The sequence below is a fragment of the Littorina saxatilis genome, linkage group LG14, assembly GCF_037325665.1.
Source record: "Littorina saxatilis isolate snail1 linkage group LG14, US_GU_Lsax_2.0, whole genome shotgun sequence".
NCBI lineage: Eukaryota > Metazoa > Mollusca > Gastropoda > Littorinimorpha > Littorinidae > Littorina > Littorina saxatilis.
Genome location: NC_090258.1, coordinates 15,408,620 through 15,435,769, shown reverse-complemented (window position 1 = coordinate 15,435,769; position 27,150 = coordinate 15,408,620). Strand labels below are relative to the sequence as shown.

At 42.4% G+C, this 27,150-nt stretch overlaps 2 protein-coding genes across 8 annotated transcripts in view; one reads left to right on the top strand and one right to left on the bottom strand.

Annotated features, from left to right (window-relative positions):
• Positions 1–29: 29 nt before the first annotated feature.
• LOC138947224 (phosphopantothenate--cysteine ligase-like) lies at positions 30–14,695 on the bottom strand. 2 transcript variants are annotated; one of them, XM_070318663.1, is made up of 6 exons: positions 14,597–14,695; positions 4,974–5,199; positions 3,943–4,157; positions 2,890–3,009; positions 2,042–2,107; positions 30–763 (listed from the first exon to the last, which is right to left on the bottom strand). In XM_070318663.1, exons 1-6 carry the CDS (start codon positions 14,597–14,599, stop codon positions 581–583), a joined length of 813 nt encoding a protein of 270 aa, XP_070174764.1. In that variant the 5' UTR covers positions 14,600–14,695; the 3' UTR covers positions 30–580. The 2 variants fall into 2 exon arrangements, with proteins under 2 accessions (XP_070174764.1, XP_070174763.1); XM_070318662.1 differs by lacking the exon at positions 14,597–14,695 and adding an exon at positions 5,890–6,456.
• Positions 11,428–27,150, top strand: part of LOC138947213 (bromodomain adjacent to zinc finger domain protein 2B-like) — a 115,973-nt gene continuing 100,250 nt past the window's right edge. For all 6 annotated transcript variants that reach the window (XM_070318650.1, XM_070318651.1, XM_070318649.1 and 3 more), the window contains exons 1-2: positions 11,428–11,710; positions 18,524–18,697. The gene's annotated coding sequence lies outside the window, so the exon portion shown is untranslated. The remainder of the gene's footprint in view (positions 11,711–18,523; positions 18,698–27,150) is intronic.

The following is a 27,150-nucleotide window of genomic DNA, read 5'->3' as shown; positions in this document are numbered from 1 at the left end:
CCATTCAGATACAAGTGCTGAAGATCACAGAAGCTGGTAATACATTTATTATGCATATGATAGTAATTGTTGTTATTTTTACTGTAAAAATTGCTTTACAGACAAAAAACATTTATAGAAACGATCACAAACGTAAACGTAACACCAAGGCCAAATTTGAGATATTTTTGCAATTTGTTTTAAAAATATGAGTTGATTGTCTGAAAAAAATGAGACATGTTTCGATCTGTTCCATGCTTAAACAAGAACCTGATCCTGAAACACAATCTGTACATGTGAAGGTGTGTGGGAAATATTTGTAATGTGATTACTCTGCTGTGAAACCCAACTCCTGTGATATGAGAGGGTAAATTCACATAGTGCAATATCATATTTGATTGTATCCCTTTTATGTTTTATGTTTTATGTGTGTCGTCCTATACAATTGTTGTTATAATCGTTTACAGGCAGGCAGGGTGTGCCGAAGAAAAATTTCCTTTTTTATGTAATATTTTAATGGACAATAAAGTGCTGTTATTGTTATTGTTATTGTTAATCAAAATTCTTTTCCTGTTTCCACGGCCGTTTCCAGATTTCAGCGTCATGACTTCTCGCTTGCTTTCCTAAATTGTGAATGAAGTTCAGAAAGCTTCTGTATAATGAGTTCCTCGATCTCTTTCCCTTCAGTGGCGTCTTTTTCTGGTAGTCTGATAGGCTCCTGGGTCTCCGAGGTAACCAGAGTTACTTCCATTTTGCGTGTGTCCAGCACATTGGCAACCACAACCTGCAAAGTAAAAATAATTAATACGCTGACATATATATACAGTGGAACCCCTGTTTTAAGACCCTCCCTTTATAAGACTCTCTCTACTATACAATCTCGTTCTCTAGCAGCCGGCAGCCAGCTGTCTACATCACCCCCCCCCCCCCCCCCCCCCCCCCCGCATTTTTATTTTTTATTTTCATACAAAACCGGGTTTTCCCGTGTAACATGCCCCTAATGGCTTTGCCGTGAGGGCATAAAACTTACATTTTCTCTACAATCTCGTTTCTCCACACGTTTTCTTCATCGTGTCACTAAGTTTACCTCCCTCTTAAAATTTCCTCTCTTTTAAGACTTAAATTCCTAGGGTTTTAGGAGGCTGTGAAAGAGAGGTACCACTGTGAAGTTGATACACCTTTTAAAAACACACACCCCTCCCCCCCCCCCCCCCCCCTGGATTTTAGCAGGTCTCAAAAGAGAGGCACCACTGTACAGTGGATCCCCTTTTTAAGACACCCCCCCCCACCCCCCCCCCCCCCCTCCTATTTTCTAAAACCACAACCCTTTTCAATAACCTAGTGGCGGGGATGTAGCTCAGTCGGTAGCGCGCTGGTTTTGTATCCAGTTGGCCGCTGTCAGCGTGAGTTCGTCCCCACGTTCGGCGAGAGATTTATTTCTCAGAGTCAACTTTGTGTGCAGACTCTCCTCGGTGTCCGAACACCCCCGTGTGTACACGCAAGCACAAGACCAAGTGCGCACAAAAAAGATCCTGTAATCCATGTCAGAGTTCGGTGGGTTATAGAAACACGAAAATACCCAGCATGCTTCCTCCGAAAGCGGCGTATGGCTGCCTAAATGCGGGATAAAAAACGGTCATACACGTAAAATTCCACTCGTGCAAAAAACATGAGTGTACGTGGGAGTTTCAGCACACGAACGCAGAAGAAGAAGAAGAAATAACCTAGTTTTCCAGATTTTATGTTCAAAAAGTATGTAAAAATACCTCCAAAATTGGGGCTCCCTCCCTGTTAAACCTGATTTGTTCAGATTTTTGCAGGCATGGTGTGTGTGTGTGGGGGGGGGGGGGGGAAGAGGCTAGGGGTCTGTGTAAGAATAAATACTTGTTTAAGGTATGCCTAAAATCCACTTTACTTATTCTACTTTTTTTTTTTAACTCAATACTATAGAATTAAATTTGCATTTTCGGGTCTGGAGTGCTTGTCTTGAAGGGTAAATTTCTCTGTGCTTGAGCCGTTCAAAAACATTCATTTTTTGCAGGTACGCCAGCTTGTCACTTACCTTGTGTTGGTACTGTTCCAGTGCCTTGCGGGCCTTCCATACCAGGATATCTTTGTCTGTCTCCAGCTAGAAAAAATGCAAGTGTATTATTTTGGAAGCAATCAAACACGAGGTAAAAAAAAGACATTTTTAATAAGCGAACTGGTATACCGGTGTATGTCAGTGCTCAGAATATGTGAATTACTGATGTGTGTGTGTGTGTGTGTGTGTGTGTGTGTGTGTGTGTGTGTGTGTGTGTGTGTGTGTGTGTGTGTGTGTGTGTGTGTGTGTGTGTGTTACAGAACATATGGAGGAGCTCACATTCACGATGACCAAGGGACGGTCACCACACCGACCATTCTCTGGGTGGAGGTAAGAAGACAGTTTCGTATCACTTACTTGAGTGAGAGCTGCTTGTTGGTTTTAAACAGTGGTTTAAACAATCATCCATTCATACAGTACAGTGGAACCCCCTTTTAAGACCTCAAAAACTCTGAGGAAATCTGGTCTTAAAAAGGAGGGATCTTCTTATGATGGAAGTAAATTTACAGAGGTTACGAACACAAAATCTGAGTAAACAGGGTCTTAAAAAGGGAGGGAGTGCTATATTGAGGGCCGGGTCTTAAAGGGGGGCTTTCACTGTAATAAATAAACAAATTCAAAATCAAGCATGCATGCGTGTGTGTGTGCGCACGAGCATGCATGCGTTGCATGATTTGTGTGTGCTTGCATGCATGTGAGTGTGTCTGTGTCTGTGCATGTCTGCATAGCATTTGCAAATGCATACTTGCAGCTTCCGACCAATTCAGTTACAGTGTCCAAAGTAATAAATCAAGTTTATCCTAGCAGAAGTCATCAACAGTCTTTACCTTGAACGAAATGACAAATGCATCGGGCGTCCAATCCTTCACCAGTGGTCGTAGCATCTTGGGAACAAGTTGCAGTGAAAGCTGTAAGGGACCATTCGCTGACTGGATCTTGTGTTCAGGCTGGTAAATAGACACACATACACCATCAAATAGTGACCTTTAGTGATACATGTACAACATAAAACTGGATGAAATTTCATGCAGTGCAGCGCACACACACACACATGCTCACAGGCGCGCGCACACACACTCACTCACACACTCACACACACACACACTCCCACACATACACACAAATACCAACACACTCCCCCACACACACACACACTCCCACACACACACACACACACACACACACACACACACACACATGACATAAGAAATGAGGTCAGTTTTCACATTCTTTTTTATCTAAATAATTTGTGCATGATCAAAGTTCAGCAAACACAACCATTTGTCAGTGTTACAAGTTCAGATTTTTCTTTTCCTAATTCGCACCAGTCCACATAAATAAACAGTAGGTTTTCAAAGAAAATGGAGAGGAATGGATTAACTGGTTTCTTTCACTTAAAAAAATAATGTAGAACTTACCATAAGATTCACCGAAAAGAAGACAGAACTTACCATAAGATTGACCGAAAAGAAGACAGAACTTACCATAAGATTCATCGAAAAGAAGACAGAACTTACCATAAGATTCACCGAAAAGAAGACAGAACTTACCATAAGATTCACCGAAAAGAAGACAGAACTTACCATAAGATTGACCGAAAAGAAGACAGAACTTACCATAAGATTCACCGAAAAGAAGACAGAACTTACCATAAGATTGACCGAAAAGAAGACAGAACTTACCATAAGATTGACCGAAAAGAAGACAGAACTTACCATAAGATTGACCGAAAAGAAGACAGAACTTACCATAAGATTGACCGAAAAGAAGACAGAACTTACCATCAGATTCACCGAAAAGAAGACAGAACTTACCATAAGATTGACCGAAAAGAAGACAGAACTTACCATAAGATTCACCGAAAAGAAGACAGAACTTACCATCATATTTGCAGGAATGTGAAAGTCAGACACTGCAGCAGCAAGGTAGAGCATAGCTCGACTTTTCAGGGGCTGAAGCGCTCGAGACGTTTCACGTAAAAGGTGAAGGTAGTCTCCGAGAGAGGTGAAGGACACTAACAAGAGCCGACCTTTGCTTTGGGCGTCAAGGTAACGCTGGAGAATAGGCACAAGTTTCTCTGTTTTGTCACTTTGTACTGAAATAAATTGAAAAGAAACAGGCAAAGCATATAACTTCAGATTTGTCTTTTTCATTGCAGTTCACTGTAGAATATTGGCCTCCAAGCAATCCAAATCTCCGCAATTTCGCAGAAAAAAGAAGAAGAAAAAAACCCATAAAAAACACTTTAACCCAGGTGAGAGGGTAAACCAGTGTTTTTCTTCACATGCAAAATGTATCTTTCTCCGGAGGGGGTTAAATTCATATTTACCAGGCCGAAATGCTTCAGCTTCTTGGTGCGTTGCCCCCAAGTATACAAGTGGGAAAAAAACTTTTAAATTCCATTGGTATTTCATAATATTGTGCGCCACTTATGCACTAGAAGCCAAAATTTCGTACTTGAAATTCATGGAGAGGGTCCTGGGGGCATCAGAAAATGTGAAAAAGCAAGGTCTTAAAATGGGGGAAGTCTTAAATCGGGGGTTCTAAAAAGAAGAGCCGGGGGGGGTTCTGGTTTAAACTGAGGATGTGCTCCTGCTGCATAAGCTGTTTTTACAAAAAAAAGTATTGTTTGTAATGAAAATTTTTGTGTGATTGTAATGTTTATAGTAATGTATAATAAATTCACTTAACAAGTTTAGTACATAACTTGTGATTTTCTGATATACTTCTTCTTCTTCATTCATGGGCTGAAACTCCCACGTTCACTCATGTTCTTGCAGGAATAGATTGTTACGTGCATGACCGTTTTTACCCCGCCATTCTGGCAGCATACGCGGATTTCAGGTGAATTATTTCTGCTTTTTAACCTCAGTATGTACATAAATCCTATTTCTATGATATGAACATGTACCTGTGATCAGTGGGTCGCTCCCAGCAGTTGATACGGTCAGATGGTCAAGAATGTTGCTCTGAACATGTCGATGGAATGGAAGCAACGATCGATGGCGATGCAGAAAGATCACCGCATAACCTTGGTCAAGAAAGTACTCTGCTGAAGCTGACCCTCTGGTGCCACTGCTGAAGTTGTCGATGAAGCGCACGGTCCGACTTTCCAGTGGTACTGTTGTCCCACCAGACTGAAAGTAAAAATGATTTTGAAAAGACTAAGGCCAAAAAAATCAAATGTTTGTGTTCATACAAAGGCCCCCAAAATGATTGTCAGTGGTTGTGTTTTTTTTCTATTTTGTATTATTACTTTATAATGTTATGTTCTATTTTTTAAGTTTTTTACATTTATTTACACTGCCGCGTGCGGTTTTTTTATTGTCTGTAACTCGTGCAAGCTGTGTCCCCTGAATGTCGAAGAAGAGCCGGTATAGCTTCACTTGTGAAGTCTGCAAAAGCGAGTTTTGTCATTCTTAATTAAATTGTTTAGAAGGGTTAAAGAACAAAAGGTAAAAAACTTTTAAGGGAGTATTCTAAGGATTTTTCCAGAAAGAGATGCATGAGGTTGAAATGGTTTAAACTCAAAATGTCTTCTTTTTTTATTGAAATGTAAAACAAACAATACTAACCCTTTCTAACCATGACACCATTTTTTTTTAAAGTATGAGAACAAAAGTGAGAAAGAAAGAAAGAAAAGAAAGAAAGATGACGTGAGAGAAAAAAATGCGCATCATGAAGAGCGAGAAAAACTGAATATGGGAGAGCACCGATCTATTCGCAACATAAAGTCTTGTAGTAAGTTATTTCCCTTGAACAATCTTTCCGTATGCCGCAAGGCATAGGACCTCGCTGAATCGTCTATGTTTTGTCAATATACTCACCGTCACAAGAACTACCGGCTGCTTGCTACCTTTATGACGCTCCACGAAAGTTTCTATGGACTGTTTCTTCCCTTGAAAATTCTCTGGCAGTGCTGTAGCTTCAAAAAAGTCATCGCAATCGAGGGACGCGGTAGACATGTTGTCTGTTTTCTTAGCTCCAACACTGAAGAGCCCTTTTTGCGGAAGTAGTGCAGAAATTCGTCTGCTATGTTTTCCGCGATGGTTTTAATACTTTCGAGTGAGTGGGCGATATTTAGCCTATTTTCTTCACTATGCGACATTTGCGCACCTACGGGTTTCGCATCAAAGCCGGAGTGTGACCGTTACAAAGTACACGTTTGGAGGACTCGCTCGCTGACTGCCGCTTTGTTCGGCATTAACCAATAAAAGACTCTGAACCCATCTAGAGTTGTTGCTTTTCCTCTGGTTAATTAGCAATGCTTGAAAATTGAACAATAGTTCTGTGTGTCTCAAAATAAGCATGTCCACCCACTATATACAATCCAAAAACCAGAATTAGTTTTCCGTTGCTTGTCAGTTGAAACTGACTGACACACACACACAAACGAGTTAGCCGGCTTTAGTATCGCAAATCCCACAAATAGCTCCAAGCGTCACGTCAGTTTTTCAGTACAATGCAATAACAACTGACTGAGACGGGAGGGTCACAGTGGGGCTTGATGCGGCAGGGTTCGACCAAAGAGTGTAGCCCTACGGAAAGTCCGTAGGGCTACACTCTTTGGTTCGACTGATGGGGACTGTGACTGACTCAGTCAGTCCATAGATAATATTCATGGTCAGTCGAAGACTGAGACGTCAGCCGGCAAACGCGGCCACATTTTCTACGGAAAACCCCGGCTGCTGCGCATGTTTTAACTTTTTCGCCTGCTGTAAAATTCGTGAATATTTCGCAGATATGTGCATACAATATTCTGAAAAGTACAGACATGCCTGCATCAGTATGCTGACTGGGTTGAGATTAGGCCGAGCCCGAGAACTGAATCGGACTCGAAAAATGGGGAGGCCAAGGCGGAAACAAGCAGGCCATGCTGTTCCGCCGACTTTCCCCTGAATAAGAACTTTCAGATTTGAAATGTTTTAGAGAAATGCCGTCACTGGGTACGTGGGACAAGATTCTTCTACATGTACTACACACTCAGATTAACTTTTACTATATCACGGCTCCCCGGCTACCGATGAAACACACACACACACACACACCGGCACACACACCGTCATACACCGGCACACCGTGCACACACACAAAACTGACAAACACTGAACAAAAACCGTGTGTCGACATGAAACTGAAACCTAGGCTTACACCGTGCGGCCGCAGACAAACACATACTGACTGACCCACGAACGCACGAGTTTGGCACTCAAATACGTTCACACACGTACGGTACACCCAGTAAAAGTACTAACCGGCATGCACACACACAATTAACATCAACAAATTAACATACACACACACACACACACCTCGCCAAGAGTAATAAACAACACGCAGAATAAAAACAGTTTAAAAAATGTGTTTATTGTAACATCCTCTGTTTCGAACCAAACCATTAAGGAAAGAAGAAAAAGAAAGAAAGACTTGAAAGGGAGTTGAGTTGAAATGTGGCATAGATGGGTGTGTCAGGTGTCAGTGGGTGTGTCACTGAGGTGTCAGTGGGTGTGTCAGGTGTCAGTGTGTGTGTGCGCCGTGCGTGAGTTTGTGTGCTGTCGTGCGGCGTGTGTTTGTCCGTCCGTGCGTGTGTGTGTGTGTGTGTGTGTGTGTAATTGGGTGGGGTGGGGGAGGCATAGGTTGGACAGTGAGAACAAAACTTATATAATTAGTGTTTGATTGTTTGATACAAAGAAGGTGCCGTTGATGACATCGTTGGCTGTCCATCACTTTTCGTATCAAGCCCGGTGTAACACGAGAAAATTACTCCCACGAGATTTTTACTCCGGAGTAAACATTTCGTACGAAAAAGTTACTCCCTTTACGAAAAAAGCACTCCCCCATTACACGAGAAAATTACTCCCCAAGACAGGTGAGTTCCGAGTAAACATTTCGTTCAAAAATGTTACTCCCCTGACGAATAAATAACGAATAAATTACTTAACCCCAACACAAGCAATTTAACTTCCCATGCCAGGTGTACGAAATTTTTACTCCCTTGTCCCCTGTTAGTCTTGGTGGTGGAAGGGGTGGAGGGAGGGTAGCGCGATATTCGTGTGCGCGAGATCACTTATTGGCATTATCCCTTCGCCCGCATCCCATTTTTGCGTACGAGATTTTTACTGGAAGTTAAAAAAATGGGGAGTAAAAATTTCGTGGAGGGAGTCATTTTTTCGTGCCTTGGGGAGTTCTTTTATCGTACGAAAAGTGTACTCGGAGTAAGAATTTCGTACGAAATATTTACTCCGGAGTAGATTTTTCGTGGAGTAAAAATTTCGTGTTACACCCACAGGAGCTTGTATATACTATAGTAGTAGTAGTATGTCGTAGTAGTGGACTGTAGATAATGATCGACCGGCGATTTGATACAAGCTCCTGTGGTTACACCGGCCTTCTCTTTCTTCCCCCTCCCTTCTAACCTATCGGGTAAAACATCACTGATGTCAAGTCTCACACACACACACTGCACTCGTTTTACCCTACAAAAACAAATACAAAAGAATAAAGCATTCAACTGGGAAATTATTTCTCACGTTTACGTATTTCCTTTACGTCCCCTATGACCACAAACAAAAGCAAAACTTGAAGGACAAGACCACCCCCCCCCCCCCCCTACACACTGAAGAAGCAAATACATGTAACCTTTTTTTCTTATCAAAGAGATTTTTTTTTTTTTCAGAAGATAGATTTTTTTCTTAGCCATAGAGAACATTTTTTGGTTAGACCAAGCAGACAGTTTTTGTTGTTGAAAATTCTGGGTTTTTTAAAAATTATTTAAACAAAGAGATTTTTTTTTAAAGTTTGCATTTTTTTCTTGTTTACTGAACAGACAGGTTTGTGTGTGTGTGTGTGTGTGTGTGTGTGTGTGCGCGCACGCGCGAACCAAACAGACCAATATACCGCAGCTTTTATTTATGGTCTTATACACAAGAATATTGAATAAAACAATATATTACCTAGACCAAGTTTTCTTCTCCCTTTCTACATATTTTCTATATTTCGATTAATAATAATTATTTTATTTTTTCATCTTTATTTTCCGCTGTCGGTGTGCAATCCCTTCAGTGAAAGTATCTGATGTCAGAGTATACACCGTAGAGTTTCACCAGAACTCGGATATTGGTTGAGGGCGGGGATGTAGCTCAGTTGGTAGGCGCTGGATTTGTATCCAGTTGGCCGCTGTCAGCGTGAGTTCGTTCCCACGTTCGGCGAGAGATTTATTTCTCAGAGTCAACTTTGTGTGCAGACTCTCCTCGGTGTCCGAACACCCCCGTGTGTACACGCAAGCACAAGACCAAGTGCGCACGAAAAAGATCCTGTAATCCATGTCAGAGTTCGGTGGGTTATAGAAACACGAAAATAACCAGCATGCTTCCTCCGAAAACGGCGTATCGCTGCCTAAATGGCGGGGTAAAAAACGGTCATACACGTAAAATTCCACTCGTGCAAAAAACACGAGTGTACGTGGGAGTTTCAGCCCACGAACGCAGAAGAAGAAGAACTTAGGCTATTGGTTGCATTTGTTCCAAAACTTTATGACTTTTCCATCATTCTCGTCAGTGTTTTTTAATTATTTCAATCAATCAATCAATATGAGGCTTATATCGCGCGTATTCCGTGGGTACAGTTCTAAGCGCAGGGATTTTTTTGATTATTTGTTTCTGTTCATTTATTTATATCTAAGTAGGACTGTAGAGTGGAGTCCGGCGTCGTTATTCACGGCACCTTACCAATAAGCCATCACTGAACTGAGTTTGCAGACGTCTGTTGTGTATTATTTTTATTTTCAAACTCATTTTCAAGACTTTGCCGTACCATTTCTGACCGAGCGTCACGTGTAAAATTGAAAATGCGTGTCAATTTTTCAACACGCGAAAAACAGTGACTGAGAGACCCCCCCCCCCCCCCTACCACACACACACACACACACACACACATCAACACACACTTTTCAATTTGTATACGATTTTTTAATTGCCGCGGACGCCAGTAATGATCATTAGTGTCACCTGTAAATCGGTAGCAAACTAAACGGACAGCACTGAACTATGATACGACTGATCGACTTCATTGTGAGACCTGAACTGAAACTGACAAAGAGAAACGTGACAGTATTTTACAGCTCCCGCACTGAAGGTCGCGACAGTAAGACAAATAAGTTATGATGCGCTTAATCATACCATGTCAGGGGCGGAGCAGTTAAGCCAGAGGGGGGGGGGGGTTACAACCTGGGGTTCAGGGGTAGATCCCTTGTGGGGTACAGGGGCAAGGCCCCGTTAGGGGGTCCGTCTGGGGGGCTTTGCCATTCAGAAGCTGAAGAGTTTTAGCTATTTTATGAACAATTTATGGCTTATCCTTGATTTTAAACATGATCAACAGGTGTCAGCAGGCACTCATTATTTCTTTTAAAGTTAGTATTAAATTTTTTTTGACAGCCGGGGGGTGTCAGGAACCCCTGTAACCAGGTTTAAATCAGTATTATCCTCTTCGGTCACTGAAGACTGCAGTTGCGCTGCCTTATTAATTTCCTGGACTGACTCAGTTGTGCCACTTGCCGCGTCAGTGCCAGTTTCCACAAATCAGTCCAACACTCACGGCTAGTCATAGTTTACTAACAGAGTATTCAGTCTGCCTCGATCGTGTGTTGTGCATGAAACGTAATAAATTACAAATGCAACCGGTTTTCACCACCGAGCGTCTTCCATATTTCCCATAAATACATCACGAAGTTGAAAAACACGCAGAGAAGGATCCGCCAGTGAAGCGACAATCACGCGGCCTGCATTTCTTAATTGGCACTGTCATTGATCTCTCCGAGGGGTGATCAACAACACATCCAACTCTCAACATACCCTGACAAAGAACCACGGAAAACACAAGGCCTGCGCTTAGCTTTCTCACTTGCCGATGACTAAGTTGCTGCGGGATGTAAAACAAACAGAAACATATATATGACTCATAAGTTTTTATTCGAGAGAATTAGAGTTAACCCGAGCCCCCTAAATCTCACAATGGACTCGACCAACACGACGGCCAAAGCGAAACGCTTGTTCGACACCGCGTCCTAATTTTTCCAGCAAGCGTGCGGTGGTATCCGCTACCGCCTATCTGATACACACAAACTACTGCGGGGTGATTACCAGTCAAAAAGTCGGCCTTACCTTGTCCGATCAATGCACACACACTTTCCTACTATAGCCTACGCTTTCTTTTCCACAAAACTATGCAGATTTGCTGGCGTATCTGTCCCAGTGAACTGTAAACAAAGTATCCATCAAATCCTATAATAGCTATCAACAGCAGTATGCATTATCTCCTGTAGTCTTTGAATGTTTTGGGTTCCCCTTTCGCGGACGCATTCCTGACTAAATCACAAAGAAAACCTCGGTCAGAGAAAACTTTAGGTAGCAGGCGATACAGCAAAGGTTCAGACAGACGAGCTGGGTTCAGATTCCATACAAAAACTGCCAAAAACGATGCAGGCAAATGCAAGATGCGACTTTGGAAACGTCTTCAAATGAGAGAGAAGAGCACACTGCATTGTTTGCTATAGCGCGTGACGTCACGACTCTTGCCACATGCGCTCAACCCTAAACCTGACCGAATCCACTCCATTTTTCCTCGGAAAAGCCGTACACGACTACAGCGCAGGTTTGGCTCGAATTTTTGATCATTTTTGTCGTAGTTTGTGGGTGAAAGTTGCAGAATATGTCAGGATGCTGTTTTTAGGGTCGGAAGCACTCGAATGCCGGTTGTTTTGATGTGTTGTTCAATCGTATAAATAGCGTTAGTTTAGCGTTTACTTTGTCTCGAACCCTATAGATCCAAAAACTGACCGAAGAGGTGCCGTTTTTGGCCGTTTACGGCCAAAATAAAGTATCTGAAAACAAATTAAGACCTGATCTGGATAGAAGAGTTCACGCTGAATCATTTGGTATACGACTTGATGGTGTTTGTGCCCGATTCGCGCTGTAGTTTGAAGAAAATTCCCAAGATCGCTTGTCATCTTCGCACTACCGTGCTTGTGTTAGCTAGGCTGGGTATTGACCATTATATTCCTGCTCGCGCTCCAGCCATTTTATCTCCCGACATATTTATTTCGCCTTCACTCAGCCCAGAGCCGGGAGGAAGCTGTGGAAATGGGTATGTCGTCTGCTCATCTCTCCTGAAACTGTCTTTGCAAGCTCAAACCACGTGGATTTGTTGTCATTTTTTTACCGGTATGCGTTGGTTCATACAAGTAGGGATCGGAGTTAGGGATTTGGGGTGTTTTTGGCGCTCGTTTCCGATGCTTTTGCTGGTGCGTTACAGACAAAGGTTGAATGGAAGCCGTGCTGATTTTGTCAGCAGATGCAAACAAAGGCTTTCTCGCAGGTTTCGGTGCGGCAGGTAGGCTGCACAGTTTCTCAAGTGTGGTGTGTAGTAGTGACGGTGTGTGTTGTGGGTCATCAGCTGACATAGGCCACACTACACGTTTTCAACCTGGACACTTTGACGCGTTTCTGTGTTGTTTGGAGTTGTCAGGTTCAAGTCTGTTTGGTGTGTATTTTTTCCTCAGAACTTTCGTTCACTTTTTCCACCGTGAACCTAATGAATATGATAGCAGATTAATCATGCTTTTGTGCAGTTTTAGGAAGGGTTACCTGTTCATTTTGTGACACTGTCAGAGTGCTTAAACTCAAAAGTCTTAGAGGTATCCACTTTCTTTGCCACTACATGTAGACAAGAGTCCAGATGTCCACTAACCTCACAGTTTCGTTTTTAATTTTGAACTGAGGATGCATGCTGTAATTAATGTTGATAATTAAAGCATTACATCATGACTAACCATGATGACTTTTTGAGGGCTGTACATAGTCAGGCAGAAATGTGGATCCATGCTTTTTTTCCCCCCAGGAGTGAATGTTTGCAAAGCATTGCATCTAAGTTGTGATTTTTAATATGAAATCATGAATGATGATCTTAACAAACACTTCAGTGAGAATGTTTTCCCAGACAGAATAATGAGATGTATGTTAGAAATCTTGATGGGAAGGGAGGGGGATTTTTTTTGCACAGGCTTTTTTTCCCATATTTTTGGGGGGCACGTGTAGAGCAGATTTAAAACCTTAGTTTTTATTTCCAACACTGTTAAAATGAGGTTAAAAATGTTATCTTGTGTATTTTGTACACTGTAGGCTGTAGCTTTTTGTTGTTGGGGGGGGGGGGGGGGGGGGTGTGAGAAGCAGTTTTCAGCTCTGCATGTGTGGGCAGATGACGATGTTCAGGGTAATATTTGGCAAGAGTAAAACAAGTGTGTATTTTACTGGCATCAGCTCTTTGCTTTTTCACCACACACCAGCTGCACTGAAACGTTTTTCTCTCCCTGTCTTTGTGTGCAACCTTCTGCAAGCACATGCTTATCTGTTTGCCTGTCATGCTACGCAGTTTACAGTGCACTCATTTGACTTTTAGTGCATGTACAACTAATGCTTTGACATGGAATTTAAATATTTCAAGTGGTACCATGAGGCATACCTTCACATAATTCTAAAAGCAGAGCATTCTTGGTACACACACACACACTGTGTATAGCCTTTTTAGACTTCAACAACTATTATTCTGATTCACTTGCCATCTAAGACAGGAGTGAGATGTCACTTGCTGGTATGAACGGTTCACTGCTCCAAGCAGACTGTGTAAAACTATTTTTGCTCCGAGTCAGAAGTGGAATTTCGAAGAGAGAGAGGAGTGGTTGTTCTGAGGAAAAAATAACACCCTTGTGAATTACTGAGAGAGTGTGATACAGATGCTCACTTTAGAATTATGAACTGACTGGTACCTGTGGAGTATGAGTTCTGAAACAGAGTTGTTTGATTTCTGGAATTGACTGGTCAAAGAAAAGACTTTGTGATATTGTCTGCAATGTAAGTTCTGGAACCGGCAAGTCACAGAACAGAAAAAGGCCACACTGATGCATACATGTGGGTTCCGGAATTGTCTGGTCACAGCAATGGTGCGTCGAGTTTAGTCTTGTTAACAGAGACCACAATTTACGAGTAATACGAATCATTACAAGGTGTATGGACGCTGACAAGCCTTTCTGCGCTATTGACAAAACGATTCAGACTGCGAAAGGCTTAGTCATTCAAAGAATGCATGCGGTCGACAAGCAGAGACAGGACAGACGATAAACTCGTTCTGCACAACGACGAAAACAAGTCAGTGTTTTAGACGGAATAGCTGTAGTCGTGTTAGAGTGTGCAATCGATCGACCCTAGCCAAAGCAAACCGACCAGCCGACCTGACAGTCAGCAACACACGCAGTTTACCTGTCTGTGATTTCCTCAGCCATGCATAGCGAGCTAGTCAGGTGTCGAGTACGGGCCATGGGAGTCTTATTAGATGAAAAGCGTGCTACTTCTGCCTGGCTTGTCCAACCAGGCCTTTCTCAAAACAGTGCAGTGTCTGTCTTTATTCATGCCCCTCTCTCTCTATCTCAAGCTGTCGCTAAAGTAAAGGGTCGCCAGTCGGAGCTATAGGTGTGAAATGACATACCATCCAACCGCTGGCTTGCCCTGCCTCTCTCTGTGTCCCTTGTTGCTGAGAGAAGTTGTAGTACCTTTTACCTGTAGAAAAGCGGTGAAGAGAAAGATAGAAAGAAAGAAAGAGGCACATGAGAGGCACATGTGTTTAACCTTGACAGATCATGCCAAGCTTGTCGAATGGGGATGAGGGGGGGAGACCAGAGACCATAGAGAGTACACTTCTTTTCTGCAGTCACTGGTTATAGAAACTGCATGACGGGGGGTAACCAGAGGCCGTACAGAACACACGATGCCTGGTTGAACTACAAGTTTGAGGTTAGTTGAAGAGAAAAAAGAAAGGTAGAGTTTATAGAAAAGTGGAACGATTTGGATAGGGTCGAGAGGGGTGATACTAGTCACTACTCTCCCCGTGCGGTGTCACCGTCTTCCGTGACACGGCCTTGTGTGTGTCAGTTTTGGGGTTGTGTCTATTTCAAGTTGTGTCGTTCTCTCTTTAGTCTGTGCAAAGCTTTGTTGGTAGGGGACATTCGAGTGTTTCGAGTCGATCTAATGCAAGTCTACTTCACTCTTTCACCTTTTCTTTTCTGCCTTGAAAACAAATTGTCGGTGGTTGCTATACGTCAATATAGTGCCAGATCATGAGTGTGCCGAAAGTCTAAGAATAACTAGAAGATAGAGAATTGTTTTCATGTCGTTATTACACAGACACGCACGAACACACACACACACACACACACACACACACACACACACACACACACACACACACTCAAACACACACGCACGAGCACACGTGTGTGATTTCATGCTTTGATTTGTAATCTGCAACAGGTCAATAAACCATTTAGTTAGTACGTTATGCAAGTCTGAAATTATAACACAGGAACAGTGTAAAAGAACCATGCAGACTTATCATCATCCTATCATCTGATTAGTTGATGACTCGAGAGATACAGATACTAATTATGTCTGTTGCGAATTTTGTGCCAGCAATCTTCCAGTTTGACAGGTGCTTCAGCGTTTACCGTGGATGATATGATCGATAATCTAAACTTTCTGTTGTCGCTGATTCATGTGTTAGTGTTACGAATCAGCTATAAAGCAATTGCAAATGCAGTCAACCGCAATGGTGGCGAAGGACAGTGTCACCAGAGAATGATACAAGCAGCACTTTTGTTCTCATATTGTCCCTACTTCCTTATACATGTATACGGATATCATTTTCGTTCCCACTTAACCAGATTGACAAAGCCTCCAATAAACTTTTGATAACAAACGAACTATCTTTCTGCACGTCAGCATATATCATACAGCTGATGCGTATGAGATATAATGCGGTAATTTACAGCACAGGCACTTGAACTATTGAAATATGTTGAAATATTATGTTAACAGTGCATGAGATAACAAGTGTGATGTGGTTATTCGTTTGCTTACTCAGAATGCGGTCTTTTTTTAATTTACACACACACTCACACACACACACACACACACACACACACACACACACACACACACACACACACACACACACACACACACACACACAGATGCACGCTCATCATCCACACACACATTCCACAAAAGACCGTCACAAAAAAACTTCCTATTTTTTTCATGTGCCTGTCCCATTCAGCATCTGTTGTCGCGAGAGAGTAAACAGTTCGTTTCTGAGGCAGATGGCAAATGCATACTGCATACCACGTGACGCTCACCGTTTTGTTACATATCTAACGTGTATTAGGATAAAGTGCTAAGCACACCTGGTCAGTTTCTAATGGTCATCACACTCTATACTGACCGCCGGAGACTCGCTTATTGATCGGGATTTGTCACAATGACTGGACAACTGTCTGTCACGGTGTCGGTCTTACAATGGACATCGTGTATGACAGTATGCGTGTGTGATTGGTGGTCAGGTAGATCTATAGGAACTCTTTCTGTGTCCGAGAGACTCATGTATGCAACATAACATGCGAGTACGGTTGGTTTTGTGTGGTGGTTATAGGAACTCTTTCTGTGTCTGAGAGACTCCTGTATGCAACATAACATGCGAGTACGGTTGGTTTTGTGTGGTGGTTATAGGAACTCTTTCTGTGTCTGAGAGACTCCTGTATACAACAAAACATGCGCGAATGCCGGGTTGGTTTTGCATGGTGGTGTATGAACTCTTTCTGTGTGTGTTTTTGCTAGTTTCCGATGTACTTTGGTTGTGTTTTTCCGAAAGCTTTCACCCATGCATGGCAGGCGCACTGCTTGAGTTGTGTTGATTCACCGAGACAACTGTTTTGTCTTCTGCTTAGTTGCTGATAAACGGCAGTTTCATCCGTAATTGGTATTACGCAGCTGCGTACATCTAATTAGTACAAGGCAAAGCATGCAGTCAGTTTTGCTTATTCAAGTTATTGGACAATGGTTAAGCGGTCTGGTGTTTTCCCCCCAACGAAATCGAGAATCGTCACCTGAACTGAGGAAAAGACGGTCCTCTCGGGCAAATGAACACTTGGCGTACTAAATCAGTACATAATACACCAACCGATGATCTGCCCATCTAACCACTATAGCAACTGATCAAAGAAGGAAGTAAAGAATCATTCAGTGAGAAAAGGAAGGAGATAGGGTGTGTGTGTGTGTGGGGGGGGGGGGGGGGGGGGGGCGACGTGAGAGTCATTTTGTTCACTGTAATGTTCGTAGAGAGGGGTTTGATTGTGTAAGAAGTAGTGTGTGTGTAAGGGGGTGTCGGACGCGCAGAAAAAAAACAGACGGATGTGTTATCGTGCTGAAGAGATCCATGCACTCGCTGAATGCATGCATAGTTCACAGATAGTGTGTTATGATCCCCCCCCCCCCCCCCCCTAATCTTTCTTTAGCTTCCGACATTTTGATAAGAAGTCTGTCGTCAACACGCAGCAGCTTTTAAGAATGTGTCGCACAGTTTCAAGCAAAGAAACCCGCGAATAGAAGTGGATATATATGGTTTAAAGAGTATTGTATTCAGATACAAGTTTACAAAGGGGGGGGGGGGGGGGGGGTATCATCACGATCACGGGAAGGGAAATTTTAGATTTCACGATCACAGTTACCTTGATTTTTGTTTTCACGATTACGAACACCTTGACGAATAGAGGATCATAGAGTGATACAGCTGTGAAAAATGTACGTTGAAAATAAAATGCTTTGCAATAATGCCCATCACGATCACGAAAACAAATGACGATCACGATCACGAGACTTGATTTTTTTGTCATCACGGATCACGGGCAAGTCAAAAATCGCCAATCACTATCACGATTTTAAACCCTTTGGGGCCCTCTACAAAGCCATGGAATGTATAATATAATAAAGGAGTACAACAAGATAAACTTATGAAGTGCTCTTGGAGTTGGAGACAAAAGTGGATATATATATATTTATATAAATATATGAGGCAGCGTTCACAGACGCATACTAGAAATCTCCTGCCAGCTGCAAACACTGAGAGTGAGTTGTGGGGAAACGAGCGTACAGTGCCAAATGTTACAACTTCACAAAATCACGGAAGTGTCGAACTTAGTTCTCGTGTGGGTAAAGGAATAGCGCCCTAGGAGTAGACCAAGTGAACGTCGCTTGTTCACCCCATGCGTCTTGTTGTCCGAGTGTGTGTAAGCAAAAAGTTTCCGTGAAGCATAGTAATGATAAATGCAGTCTATCTTCTTTTTCGTTTTGGGCTGAAACTCCCACGTTCACTCATGTTTTTGCACGAGTGGGGTTTAACGTGTGTGACCGTTTTTACCACGCCATTCAGGCAGCCATACGCAGCCTTCGGAGCAAAAGCAGTCTATGTGTTTGCGATGTCAATTACCGTAATAATATAAATAAACATGCAGTCTTATCTGTTTTGGATTTTCACTCTTGTTTGCTCTTGCTGATTTTTCTTTCTTTGTCTTTTTCTTTCCAGATTGAACAGCATAGTGCAAAACCATACATAGTGATTCAGTGAAGAATGGGAATATACCTTGAATATTGGTGACGTTATAACAAGATATACCCCACACCTACAGAGTGGTATACACGAAGATATCGACCTCGGACGACGCAAGACAGATGATCGGACTGGGCATGGCATTTTGAGGTAAGGAGCGCAATTATGCTCTGTGTGTGTGTGTGTGTGTGTGTGTGTGTCTGTCTGGTTGTGTGTGTGAGAGAGAAATAGAGAGAGAGAGAGAGAGAGAGAGAGAGAGAGAGAGAGAGAGAGAGAGAGAGAGAGAGAGAGAGAATCGTTTGTTCTGTAAACATTACTCTGCAATCCAGAGTTTTGTCTTTTTCTTGTTTCTTTTCTAATTGTTGGTTTCTTCGGTCATGGTTTTGATTCCTCATGTCTCTCACAGTCAACTAGACGAACGCACTCGCTTTCTTCAATCCCTAACGTTTGTGTGTATACATGCGTCTGTCTTTCTGTCTGTGTGCCTGTCTTCTCACTTGTCTCTTTGTCTGTATGTTATAAGGCAGTGTTTTCTATTTGTCAGTCTGTGCACACGTTATAAGGTAGTATTTTCTGTCTGTCTGTCTGTCTGTACGTAATAAGGTATTATCTTGCGTCTGTACTAACGTGCATGCGTGCTTTTGTATTTTATCGACTATTGACATCGAAATGTTTACAGTATGAATGCTTGTGTGCTCCATATATTCAAATCAGACACTCAAAAATGTGTCCATACTTGACCCCTATATTGTAAATGAGAAACGATGGAGTGCAGTGGTGTCCTGGGTCGAATGAGATCATCTGATATCTCGAAAAGTCTTTTTGTTTTCGTCACTCCGTGTTTGGCTTACTGGGAAAATCCAGTTTCTCGCTTTGACTCACGGAGCATTTACATGCGTGTGTTTACTTGCAATATTGCGTGCAGCAGTGCCATTCGGCGTGCGGACTTCTTTATGTGTCTGGTAGTAATTGCAATGATACACTTTCTCCTGTGTATGGCACTTGGTAGTTGTTTGGCTTTCTCCTGTGTATGGCACTTGGTAGTTGTTTGGCTTTCTCCTGTGCTTTCGTCAAGGTTTGTTCAGCAAAAATACAAAAATAAATAGACTGCCAACGTTCCAACGTTCCAACATTCAGAATAAAAAAAACCCAAGAAAGGTATGTTGTAAGACCGCTGGGTCGATATATCTGTGAACGTAACGTTTTGGTTTTGTCAAGAAGTAAATGTTCCAACAACTTACCTTTCTTGTTCTTTTAATTGTGTGCAGCAAAGCCATTCACTGTGCTGACTGCTTCTGTATCTTACCGGTAGAAATGGAACTTGTATCTTTCCTCGTGTTTGTAACACCTTTTTTGTGATTTTTCTTCCTCGTGGTCTTTCGTTGAGTAGTGGACGCTACCTGTGATTCAAGCCTCCATTCGATAAACGGACACCTACCAACAGAGGACACTTTTTTGTGTCCGTTTGTATAGGATGCAACTGACCAAAATATACGAATCATGAAATGACACACGAGTCCCCACCTTTACAGTCATCACATTATTTGGTTGGAGAACGCCTCCATGCCGATATTATTTCGTTGCCGTAACAGTAGCTTATTTTCCACCGAAATTCTGCCTTTTGATAGTAGACATGATTTTGTCTTTGCATTTGTCCTTGTTCATGCGAGTCTTCACAAATGACAGTCTTGACTAAGTTCGTGCTTGAAACGATAGTCTGGAATAAGTTTGTGCGTGAAACGATAGTCTGGAATAAGTTTGTGCATAAAAAGAATAGTCTGGAATAAGTTTGTGCGTGAAACGATAGTCTGGAATAAGTTTGTGCGTGAAAGTGAAACGATAGTCTGGAATAAGTTTGTGCGTGAAACGATTGTCTGGAATAAGTCAGTGCGTGAAACGATTGTCTTTAATAAGTTCGTGCGTGAAACGATAGTCTGGAATAAGTCAGTGCGTGAAACGATAGTCTGGAATAAGTTCGTGCGTGAAACGATAGTCTGGAATAAGTTCGTGCTTGAAACGATAGTCTGGAATAAGTTTGTGCGTGAAACGATAGTCGGGAATAAGTTTGTGCGTGAAACGATAGTCTGGAATAGGTCTGTGCCGCTGCGTGAAACGATTACGCTTGGCTGTATCTTCCGTTTTTTTCTGTTTTTTTAAAGTTTTATGTAGAATGATTCTTTGGTTCTGCCCTTAGCAAATCTATAATTACGAGTCCTAGCTAATAATGGCAGTCTGGAACGAGAATTCATGAGAACAGTTTGGTTTTACCAATCTTTAGTCGTACTTGGATCAGCGACTTGGTCTTTCCATCCGTCCGTGCCCATGTAGTTGCGAGTATTCGAACATGACAACAGTCTGGCGCAAGTATGCACTGGCATGGAACGATGTGCTTTTGCTTGTCTTCTGTCTTTCATAGGATCTGTGATTCTGTTTTTTTCTGCCCGCCCGTGCCTATGGCAGAGTCTTCGCAGCTGACAGTCTGGAACAAGTTTGCACGTGAAAAAAAGATCTGGTTTTGCCTATCTTCTGTCTTTATGGGATCAGTGGCTCTGCCTTTCTTCTCTGTCCATGCAGTCTTCACAAATGAAAGTCTGGACTCAGTTTGTACTTGAAACAAGTTAGGCCTACTTCACTCATTGTCTGTCTGTTGTGGATGAGACTTTTTTGAAAGTGGTTTGTTCTTTTCCGTTCGCCCTGTTTATGCCCTTTGGGCTTTATACGAGTCTTTGCAAATGACCGTCGGGAACAAGTGAGCACGTGAAAACGAGTTGGTTTGGTTTTGCTTCTTGGTTCTTGTCTGCATTAATGCATGCATGATTTATGCTTGGAGTCTGTCAGCATGCCCAAGCAGAATTTGAACGATTTTTGTCACATCCTGTTATGCTACCAGCAAGTACGAACCACGCTCTCTCTCTCTCTCTCTCTCTGTTGTCTCCATACCCTCTGCAGGCAACATCGATAGTTTCTAACACAACTGTCGCTACAAATAGCCGTCCCCTATGGCGCCGGTAATGTAACTTTTCACTGATCTTTTTCTACCGTGGAAAAGCTTCACTGACACTGCCATTGGCAGAAAACACTATACCGATCGTAAGTTTAGCAGGACTTGAAAACTCTTTTGTGAGATGAAGTGTTGTCATACTGTGTTGACGCGTGACGCCGATTTTCGTTTCCTGTAAAAAGCCGACAGAAACAAAAGCACGAATAACACTTGGGAAGAAGTATCAGACTGGTTGGCAGAAAGCTGGTGATGAAATGGAATCGAATTTTATAAGCGGGTGTTTCTGCCGATGTCCTTGATACAACGGAATTGAGATGACAGCGTAGCTAAGTAAAGTCGACAAAAACAGTAGAACAGATTGATAACTTCTTTAAAAAAAAGAATCAGACTATTTGGCAGAAAACTGGGTATGAAACAGAATTGAGCATGTCCAGAAATGGTCCGCGCGAGGTAGGTGAGAGATTGAGAAATCAGAACGGGCGTGCCTCAGGAGTATAACATTAACAGCAACGATGATCTGCCGACGAAAAAACGGTGCTTGAAAATCCCACAGGAACAAAACTTGTCAAAGTTGTAAGCACATTGGTTCTTCTGAACTTGGCAAAGTTGTAAGCACATTGGTTCTTCTGAACTTGGCAAAGTTGTAAGCACATTGGTTCTTCTGAACTTGGCAAAGTTGTAAGCACATTGGTTCTTCTGAACTTGGCAAAGTTGTAAGCACATTGGTTCTTCTGAACTTGGCAAAGTTGTAAGCACATTGATTCTTCGGAACTTGGCAAAGTTGTAAGCACATTGATTCTTCGGAACTTGGCAAAGTTGTAAGCACATTGGTTCTTCGGGGAAGACAGAAGCTATGACATCACGCTAGACATTTTGAAGGAAGTTACGGGGCATGAAGGAACGCAGAAAGTCGAACAACAGTTGAGACAGCAGATGATTTAACAGAAGAAGTCGCTTTAAAGGCTGACATAGTCCTATTTAATTAGTTTAATTACTTCCAGGGCTTTTCCCATCGTTGCGGTTTCGTAAACCAAAGATGGCGTTTGAGACTGTTCTGTTTACATTGGACACTATCAACACCACTTTGCAATACTGAAATAATTTTTTTCTGTGTTCGAAAGCTACAGTCAATCGTTATTATATCCCCTTAGGTACAGTTTTATAACATTATTGGCACATGTAAACAATATGAATTAATTAATGAACGCTACGAATATGGCAGCCTTTAAAGAAAGATGAGGGATATGATTTAAGAACGCAGTAAAATCGGGCGAAATGTGAGACAACATATGATTTGATCCTTCGTGGTTGAAAACGACGTTAAACACCAAATAAAGAAAGATATGATTTGATTGAAGACAATACATGTTTAAACAAATGGGAAAAAAATCAAATAAAAAATGAAAGTTAACAGGAAGTTACGTCAATGGTTATGAGATGTGGGGGGGGGGGGGGGGTGATCCAGATACAACAAGACAAAAATACACCTGGAGAAATATCTGTCATATTACTGCGGTAAGGATATATCTTCTGTGAAATTTACACCAGAATTTTATTTTATTTTATTGTATTGTCCTATCATATGAGAATGAAACTCTTTTTGCCGTGGGAGAAATATAGATCTGTTACATGATCATGAATATATATATATATACACACACACCAGGCATAAAGCTTGTATTGCCGTCATACATCAAAAGAAAATGTTTTTGTGTGTCCTTTTTGTTGTTGTCGTGTCAGAGTTAAAACATGAAATGCAGTGTAGCTAAATTGTGTAGAACAAGAGACACATTAGACTAGCAGGGAAAGAAATGTGTAGGCGACCGAAAGACAGTCATCAGCCATGAGGTAGGAAGAAAAGTTACTCCCACAGAAAAGTGACCTAACAGAAACAAGGCATGTTAGTCGTGAAAGTGGAGAGAGAGAAAAAAACTGAAAAGTTGAGCGAAAGAGGCACATTTCTCGTGAAAGTAGACAGAAAAAAACCACAGGAAACTTAGAGAAAGATTCACCAGTCGTGAAAGTAGACAGACGACAAAGACAGGAAAGAGCGCGGACAGATTGACAAACAGACAATGGAAGTAGACAAACAACCAACACAGGAAAGTGAGCGGAAACAGAGAAAGACATCAGTGGTGAAAGTAGACAAACAACCAACACAGGAAAGTCAGCGGAAACAGAGAAAGACATCAGTGGTGTAGCCAAACAACCAACACAGGAAAGTGAGCGGAAACAGAGAAAGACATCAGTGGTGAAAGTAGACAAACAACCAACACAGGAAAGTCAGCGGAAACAGAGAAAGACATCAGTGGTGTAGACAAACAACCAACACAGGAAAGTCAGCGGAAACAGAGAAAGACATCAGTGGTGAAAGTAGACAAACAACCAACACAGGAAAGTCAGCGGAAACAGAGAAAGACATCAGTGGTGAAAGTAGACAAACAACCAACACAGGAAAGTCAGCGGAAACAGAGAAAGACATCAGTGGTGAAAGTAGACAAACAACCAACACAGGAAAGTCAGCGGAAACAGAGAAAGACATCAGTGGTGAAAGTAGACAAACAACCAACACAGGAAAGTCAGCGGAAACAGAGAAAGACATCAGTGGTGAAAGTAGACAAACAACCAACACAGGAAAGTCAGCGGAAACAGAGAAAGACATCAGTGGTGAAAGTAGACAAACAACCAACACAGGAAAGTGAGCGGAAACAGAGATAGACATCAGTGGTGAAAAGTAGACAAACAACCAACACAGGAAAGCTAACAGACGGACAGAAAGAGACCCAAGTTCTACACGCATTACCAAACACTCGCTCAGTCAGATAGATTCAGCATTCATTAGCCTAGTCAGAATTTGCTGCTGCCAAAGATATTCTAGTCTTTTCTGCAACCGACATCGACATTGAGCCGCTTGCATGGCAGAAACAGCCAGCAAAAGGTGGAACAGGCAAAGGGATAGGAAAGCGGAAGGGGGGCGGAGGGAGGGACAGGGAAAAGGTTGGCTGGCGGCCGCAGGAGGAATAGGAGGGGAAAGTTGAGGAAGAGAGTTAGTGTGTAGTGCATTCAAAACGCGAACTGTATGAAGCTACATGAGGGGGACTATTGATTTTGGGGGCAGGGAAGAAGAAGAGCAAGTGTGGTGTTCGTGGCAGAGAGAGCGAGAGAGAGCGAAACGCGGTTTCCTTCTTGGCGGCAGTGGTTTGGGATGGCATGACACTACCGCCACCGCCAACGTCGCTGCTGCTGCTGCTGATGTTGCTGTCACCTCACCATCTCCATTACAAGCCACTACCACGACTTTTCTCGTGCTGCCAACTCTACTGGGCTGCTTGCTGTGTGAATGTCGTCCTATTTCTGTCTCTGGCAAGCCTGTCTCTGTTCTGTGTCTCTGGCAAGCCTGTCTCTGTTCTGTGTCTCTTTTTTTTCTGCTTCTTCGAAGCTGCCTTCTTCCATTGCCATTGCGACAACCTTTGCTGCTTCCGCCACTGCTCAAGTTAGGAGGATGAGGAGTTTCTAATAGTTTTCTTTCTCTTTCTTTTCACTTTCTGTTGTTTTTTCTCCTTCTCTTTCTTTTGTCTTTGCAGTTTCTGTTACTTTTTTGTGTTCCCTCCAAGTTCTGTAACTTTCTTTTTATCTCTCTCTCTCCCTGTACTTTTGTTTTCTTACGTCTGAGGCAAATGTTCTATGCCGGCGCCACAAGAGCTAATGCGGGTTTTATTTTAAGTTTTTTTTTCTTTGCCTTTCTACTTTTCCCTTAAGTATTTTTGTCTTTAGAATTTGTTTTAAACATTTTTTAGCTTTGGTGACACATTTTTTTGTCATTGCTGTCTTTTTTTTCAGTGTTTTCAGTGTTAATTTTTCTTTTTCTTTTTTGTGTGTAAGTAAACTCTGTTTGTACTCTTTGTTCTTTCTTGCTGTAAATCATGCGGGATTCAGTTTTCAGATTCCAAGTTCTTACATTGATTTCAGTTAGAAATGACTCGCTTGATGGGACAACATTTGAAATAGTTTAACCAGAGCAGGGATGTCGTTGGGCATCGGACATAGACCGATTAAGAAGCTCAAATGTCCGGTTCACATAGCCGCATGGCATTCAGATGTCCTATTGTTTTGAGCTGAGCGCTGGCATTGTCCGATTAGACAGCGAGCGTCATTCTTGAAAATGAAAAAATTCTGACGTCCTATTGAAATTTCTGAAAGCGGTCAAATGTCCTATTGATGCTGAAGAGCTAGGACATTTGTCCTATATGTATGAATTTGAAGCAACATCCCTGCCAGAGGTTTCAGATAATTGCACTGCTAATGCTATATCCACAACCACTGCAAGTCGTCTTCACTCTATTTCCGTCCTCCTCTAGACTAGCCAAGCCTACATCTACCACTGCGACAACTTCTCCGTCTGCACCTGCACCACAACAGTCACCGCAGTGTTGAGGCAGTCTTGCAAATGTCCTCTCTCGCTATTTTTACACCTCTCTCGACCTCTCGACGAGGGTTTTGTTTATGAGAACTTTTGACATTCAGTATGTATATATGATGAGAACTCTTAGCGCAGTAGAAATGTAAGCGAACGAAACTTGCAGTATAATTAATATTACGGTCGGCAGAACCCGACGTTTTTAAAAAAAATTTTCATTTTTTTCCATCTTGTCTTTTATTTGTCACGAAGACGATATTCTTTTTTGAAAAACTCGTTCGATTGCTTGCTTCATTTTTTACGCTAAGAGCTTGAGGCAGAGCTTGTTCCTGGTCGAGATTATTTACGGTTAAAATGGATTTGTTTTTTTATTGGCAAGAATCATACACAGACTCCAGTGGTTAAAAAGTCAATCCAAGTTTTGAGAGCAGGTGTTCACTTTCACCTAGAATCTCCCTTCCATTGTTTCCGTTACATGACTGTTACATTCAAAGTGTGTATGTGTGTGTGTGTGTGTGTGTGTGTGTGTGTGTGTGTGTGTGTGTGTGTGAGGGAGGAGAGAGAGGGAGAGGATGGGATGGAGAGAGAGAGAGTTAAAGAGAGAAATCGATAGGGAGAGGGACAGCGAGAGGGAAAGAGAGAGAGGGTGAGAGAGAGGGAGAGAGGGAGGGAGAAAGAGAGTGTGTGGGAGAGAGAGAGAGAGAGAGAGAGAGAGAGAGAGAGAGAAGTGTAGGGGGGGGGGGGGAAGAGAGAGAGAGAGCGCGAGAGAGAGCGCGAGAGAGAGCGCGAGAGAGTTCTCTGATCCGTCTTACGCCGTCTCATAGAAATATGCCAATAGGTATTAGGTCACTACCCCCCGCGGGTTAGGGGGAAGAATTTACCCGATGCTCCCCAGCATGTCGTAAGAGGCGACTAACGGATTCTGTTTCTCCTTTTACCCTTGTTAAGTGTTTCTTGTATAGAATATAGTCAATGTTTGTAAAGATTTTAGTCAAGCAGTATGTAAGAAATGTTAAGTCCTTTGTACTGGAAACTTGCATTCTCCCAGTAAGGTCATATATTGTACTACGTTGCAAGCCCCTGGAGCAATTTTTTGATTAGTGCTTTTGTGAACAAGAAACAATTAACAAGTGGCTCTATTCCATCTCCCCCCTTTCCCCGTCGCGATATAACCTTGAACGGTTG